Below are 6242 nucleotides of genomic sequence, written 5' to 3' on the forward strand. Positions count from 1 at the left end.
GAACCGCATCAGACGGGCCACAAATCGCTCAGCCCCCAGAAAGACCCACCATGACCCGCGGTCGGAGGCAGAGAGACTGGCACTCGAGTTCTCTGCAAGAACAAGTAGCGCCGGTCTACCAGCAGAGTTGAGGGCATGCCAAGAGGAACTGCTTCCAGGCAGGCATGCCCTCATCAGAGAAAAGGCGGTCAAGGTCACCTTTCCAGGCATCTACCCCTGGAGAATGGGACTCCACAAGGGGGGGTCCTCAGCCCGGCTCTGTTTAACACCCTCATGTTAAGCATCCTCGACATTCCACTCCCAGCGGGGTGCAAGATCATCTCATATGCAGATGATCTGGCAATTATCTCTGTTGGGAGGAAGAATGAGAATTTAATCAGAAAGACCCAGCGTTGTCTGGATCTAATGTCTGAGGAATGCCGCAGAGTCGGGCTTAAGATCTCAGCAGCCAAATCGAAGGCAATGGCGCTGAAACAGGATGTCCGAGACCAAAGGCTGCGAGTCCAAGGGTTAGAGCTAGAGTGGGTTCACGTCTTCCAATACCTGGGTGTATGGATTGACAGTAAGCTCACTTTCCGCTCGGAGGTTCAATATCTCCTAGAACGGACCAAGGCAAGACTCTCTGTCATGAGAGCACTGTCAGGGCGGCGCTTAGGGGCTGGGCACCGTGTACTAAGATCCTTCTGTGTGCACGCTGTCCGTCCCATCGTGGACTACGCCTCCGTCGCCCTGATTACGGTCAAGCCTGGACTACGGCAAAAGCTTGACGTCATGCAAAACGATGCCGCCAGGATCATTCTGGGTGCTCCTATATGGGCTAAGGTTGCCAACCTCCTCTTGGAGGCCAACCTTTTCCCTCTGGACATCCGGATCGATCAGATGGCGGCACAGTTTCTTGCCAAAGTCTTACAGTCCCCGTCGGACTCGCAGCTAAGACAAAAAGTGCAGCGTCGGCATGCACAGAACCATGAACTCTTTGCCAACAACTCCTGGCTGTCTCATACAGCCAGGGTGTTGATACGCTTTGAGCTCAAGGAGACTCTGTTGGTCAAGGGCATGGACCTCCCCCACCCTGACTATGCCACAGCCCCGCCGTGGGCAAGATCCTTGATAGAGTATTCTGTCATGAACCTGTCAAGGAGAAAGACTCGGTACTCTCCGTCTCTTTTGAAGGCTGAGGCGGAGAGGAACATTGCAGATATCACTCCACCAGGTAGTAAAACCTACTTCACGGATGGTTCTGTAGACCCCATTTCCCACACTGCAGGCGCCGGCTTTGCAGCAAGGGACGTAGCACAAGCTATGCGGGTGTCCGACAATGCCTCCTCGCTCCAAGCAGAGGCTGTCGCTATTATGGGAGCCCTAGCCCATGCAGCCCAGACGGACGGGCATGATGTCATACATACAGACTCTAGGGCCGCCATTGACAGCCTGCAGCAAAGCACGCCCCTTGATAACGTTTACCTTCTGACCACGATTCTCACTATTGCTCAGAGAATCCTGGATCAGGGTAGATGCATTATCATCAACTGGATTCCAAGCCATGTTGGTATTAAAGGGAACGATGTAGCTGACAGGCTAGCGGAGGAAGGCAGGAAAAAACCCTTGAGTAATTTTGTAGTTCATCCTAGCCGAGAACTGCTAAGGCGTAAATTGACGGCTGCAGGGCAGGTCGGTGCCCTGCAGCGCCACAGAGAGGAAGCGAGAACCTCCCCCTCGGCCAGCTGGTACTCAGACGCCACAGGCTATGAGTCGCTGATACTCTCTAATAGAATACCAAGGCGAGTCGAAGTCAGTCTTCACAGACTGAGATTAGGCTACCCTTGTGCGTGGCAAGTCATACCCACCATTGGGCATGATGAGACCCACCATGACCCGCGGTCGGAGGCAGAGAGACTGGCACTCGAGTTCTCTGCAAGAACAAGTAGCGCCGGTCTACCAGCAGAGTTGAGGGCATGCCAAGAGGAACTGCTTCCAGGCAGGCATGCCCTCATCAGAGAAAAGGCGGTCAAGGTCACCTTTCCAGGCATCTACCCCTGGAGAATGGGACTCCACAAGGGGGGGTCCTCAGCCCGGCTCTGTTTAACACCCTCATGTTAAGCATCCTCGACATTCCACTCCCAGCGGGGTGCAAGATCATCTCATATGCAGATGATCTGGCAATTATCTCTGTTGGGAGGAAGAATGAGAATTTAATCAGAAAGACCCAGCGTTGTCTGGATCTAATGTCTGAGGAATGCCGCAGAGTCGGGCTTAAGATCTCAGCAGCCAAATCGAAGGCAATGGCGCTGAAACAGGATGTCCGAGACCAAAGGCTGCGAGTCCAAGGGTTAGAGCTAGAGTGGGTTCACGTCTTCCAATACCTGGGTGTATGGATTGACAGTAAGCTCACTTTCCGCTCGGAGGTTCAATATCTCCTAGAACGGACCAAGGCAAGACTCTCTGTCATGAGAGCACTGTCAGGGCGGCGCTTAGGGGCTGGGCACCGTGTACTAAGATCCTTCTGTGTGCACGCTGTCCGTCCCATCGTGGACTACGCCTCCGTCGCCCTGATTACGGTCAAGCCTGGACTACGGCAAAAGCTTGACGTCATGCAAAACGATGCCGCCAGGATCATTCTGGGTGCTCCTATATGGGCTAAGGTTGCCAACCTCCTCTTGGAGGCCAACCTTTTCCCTCTGGACATCCGGATCGATCAGATGGCGGCACAGTTTCTTGCCAAAGTCTTACAGTCCCCGTCGGACTCGCAGCTAAGACAAAAAGTGCAGCGTCGGCATGCACAGAACCATGAACTCTTTGCCAACAACTCCTGGCTGTCTCATACAGCCAGGGTGTTGATACGCTTTGAGCTCAAGGAGACTCTGTTGGTCAAGGGCATGGACCTCCCCCACCCTGACTATGCCACAGCCCCGCCGTGGGCAAGATCCTTGATAGAGTATTCTGTCATGAACCTGTCAAGGAGAAAGACTCGGTACTCTCCGTCTCTTTTGAAGGCTGAGGCGGAGAGGAACATTGCAGATATCACTCCACCAGGTAGTAAAACCTACTTCACGGATGGTTCTGTAGACCCCATTTCCCACACTGCAGGCGCCGGCTTTGCAGCAAGGGACGTAGCACAAGCTATGCGGGTGTCCGACAATGCCTCCTCGCTCCAAGCAGAGGCTGTCGCTATTATGGGAGCCCTAGCCCATGCAGCCCAGACGGACGGGCATGATGTCATACATACAGACTCTAGGGCCGCCATTGACAGCCTGCAGCAAAGCACGCCCCTTGATAACGTTTACCTTCTGACCACGATTCTCACTATTGCTCAGAGAATCCTGGATCAGGGTAGATGCATTATCATCAACTGGATTCCAAGCCATGTTGGTATTAAAGGGAACGATGTAGCTGACAGGCTAGCGGAGGAAGGCAGGAAAAAACCCTTGAGTAATTTTGTAGTTCATCCTAGCCGAGAACTGCTAAGGCGTAAATTGACGGCTGCAGGGCAGGTCGGTGCCCTGCAGCGCCACAGAGAGGAAGCGAGAACCTCCCCCTCGGCCAGCTGGTACTCAGACGCCACAGGCTATGAGTCGCTGATACTCTCTAATAGAATACCAAGGCGAGTCGAAGTCAGTCTTCACAGACTGAGATTAGGCTACCCTTGTGCGTGGCAAGTCATACCCACCATTGGGCATGATGAGCGACGCTGCAGCCATTGTGGCGCGCCGGACGCCAATTTAGAGCACTATCTGATGGAATGCGAGCACACTCGCTTCCTCAGGCAGGGCCCAGAGACGACAGCCGCCGGGTTGGTAAGGCGGCTATGCCTATTGCTTTCCCCGTGGCAACTGGAGCGCCTTCTGGCAATCCAACCGCCACGGTAAGCATTCAGTTATGATGATCAGATGAGTCAGCACTTATAGCTGGCAGAGGCCGGGCCGCCTCGTGCATATAGCCCGGGCGAAGGAAAGCCTTCGCAAATCTCTCTGAACTGAACTGGGAAAGGGATGGCTATTCTATCTATTCTCTCTTGATGAATAGATAGGTAGAGATAAATAGACAGACAGAGGAGAGAGAGGAGAGAGAGGAGAGAGAGGAGAGAGAGGAGAGAGAGAGAGAGAGAGAGAGAGAGAGAGAGAGAGAGAGAGAGAGAGAGAGAGAGAGAGAGAGAGAGAGAGAGAGAGAGAGAGAGATTAAAACAAATGGTTCATGATTTTAATTCTGTAAGGATAAGTAATTTACAGATTGTTCTCAGGAATATTTTCAAATATTCATAAGAAATATATTCGTAATCAATATGCCAAAATCACACGGCCCTTGTTCCGATACATGCATCTTGATGCCAGTGAAAAGAAAACACCATGTATTGATCTCATATAATAATTCTATATTGTGAGGCTTGTCCCTTCCTTATTCTAATCCACATTTTATCACAGAGACAGCGTATACAGGTTTAAAAGAACCGTAAATACCAATAAGGATTTACAGAAATAAAGAAAATAAACATAAAGATTTATAAAACGCGTCACTAAGCACGTGACACAATTGAGGCGACAGTTCTCAAAACACAAAGTTAATTAGATAATAACACAGATTATATAATCACATGGGTTATATGATCCGGTATGTGCATGAATAGGAAAGAAAAGAAGAAAACATCTAACACTATATTAGTATATATACAAGATTTTGGTTTTCAATTATTGATCTCCCTGCGTATTTTTTATGTAGAAAAAAAAAACAAGGAAAGAAAATTATAATTTGTTAATCACTCACTGACTGACAACGAACATCCTTCATTTATAACATATCGTTCAGAAGATACTTTACTGATAAATGAGTTGTTATCTTCTCTTCCTGCTCGGCGGGAAGGGGACACACACACACAAACACATACCTAGAATAACTTCTACTTTCCTGTTCAGTGATAATCCCTTCTGATGTCCCGCCTCACAACGTAGGACTCAGTGGTAATAGTTTTCAAGCTTATTCCTCCCACCCGAATTATAAATACGTATTTTCATAAACTGAAGCCTTGACATCGTTAGAGAGTGCGACATTTGATCTCCTGGAGGATGGTGAATGCTTTGGCGTCGTCTCTGTAAGGGGGGAAGAGGCTCTGGAAGAACTCGCGTTGTGAGATCTTGCGGACAAGCCCTTGGGGAGACACAGGTCACAGCGTTCGTGAGAACAATTGCTGGAAAGCGAAGTGATGGAAACCTGTTCTTCAGACTTCTCAGATCCCTGTTCTACCGATCTGAGCGACACCTGATCTTCAGACTTCAGAGACAACAGCCCTTCCGCTCTCATCGACACTTGCCCTTCAGACTCCGCAGAGTGGTTATCTTGGCGCTTGCCGCGTCCCTCGACATTACTCTTAGTCCCTCCTGCGGCGACGCAGTTGGCGAGGCTGCCATCTGACGTGATGCTCCTGCTGCTCAAGACCGTCACCTGAGTCGCGGCTGAAGACACGCTCTCGACCTCTTCTCGGGAAATGGCTGAGTCGCTCAACACTCGGCGGTTCTGGTCCTGCCGTTGCCTCGGCTCGGCGGCTGCGCTTGCCAGGGCACTTGTCGCGAGCTGGATCTCCTCGGACTGCGGGAGGAAACGGCCTGGACTGAGAGCCTTGCGCGCGGGGTCGCTGCTCTCGGAGTGAGGGCGATGGCAACGCTTGATGCGGGTGGGGATGATGGTGGTGGTGGCGGTGGTGGTAGTGGTGATGATGGAGAAAGTGGTGATAATGGTGGTGGTGATGATGGTGGTGGTGGTGGTAGTGTTGATGATGGTGAAATTGGTGATGATGGTGAAAGTGGTGATAATGGTGGTGGTGATGATGGTGGTGGTGATGATGATGGTGGTGTTGATGGTAGTGGTTATAATGGTGGTGGTGATGATGGTAGTGGTGATAATGGTGGTGGTGATGATGGTGAAATTGGTGATGATGGTGAAAGTGGTGATAATGGTGGTGATGATGATGGTGGTGTTGATGGTAGTGGTTATAATGGTGGTGGTGATGATGGTAGTGGTGATAATGGTGGTGGTGATGATGGTAGTGGTGGTGATGATGGTAGTGGTGATAATGGTGGTGGAGATGATGGTGATGATGGTAGTGGTGATAATGGTGGTGGTGATGATGGTGGTGGTGATGATGGTGGTGATGATGATGGTGGTGTTGATGGTAGTGGTGATAATGGTGGTGGTGATGATGGTGAAAGTGGTGATGATGGTAGTGATGATGGTGGTGTTGGTGATAATGGTGG

General features: G+C 50.8%; 1 protein-coding gene across 1 annotated transcript in view; it reads right to left on the reverse strand.

Annotated features, from left to right (window-relative positions):
* Positions 1-4346: 4346 nt before the first annotated feature.
* LOC122266696 (uncharacterized) overlaps positions 4347-6242 on the reverse strand; it is a 20516-nt gene continuing 18620 nt past the window's right edge. The window contains exon 5 of the mRNA XM_086549205.1: positions 4347-5652. Within this exon, the coding sequence (XP_086405331.1) occupies positions 4987-5652 (666 nt within the window). The 3' untranslated portion in view covers positions 4347-4986. The remainder of the gene's footprint in view (positions 5653-6242) is intronic.

The sequence above is a fragment of the Penaeus japonicus genome, unplaced genomic scaffold (genome assembly GCF_977035675.1).
Source record: "Penaeus japonicus unplaced genomic scaffold, GWHDUDI00000001_assembly GWHDUDI00000022, whole genome shotgun sequence".
NCBI lineage: Eukaryota > Metazoa > Arthropoda > Malacostraca > Decapoda > Penaeidae > Penaeus > Penaeus japonicus.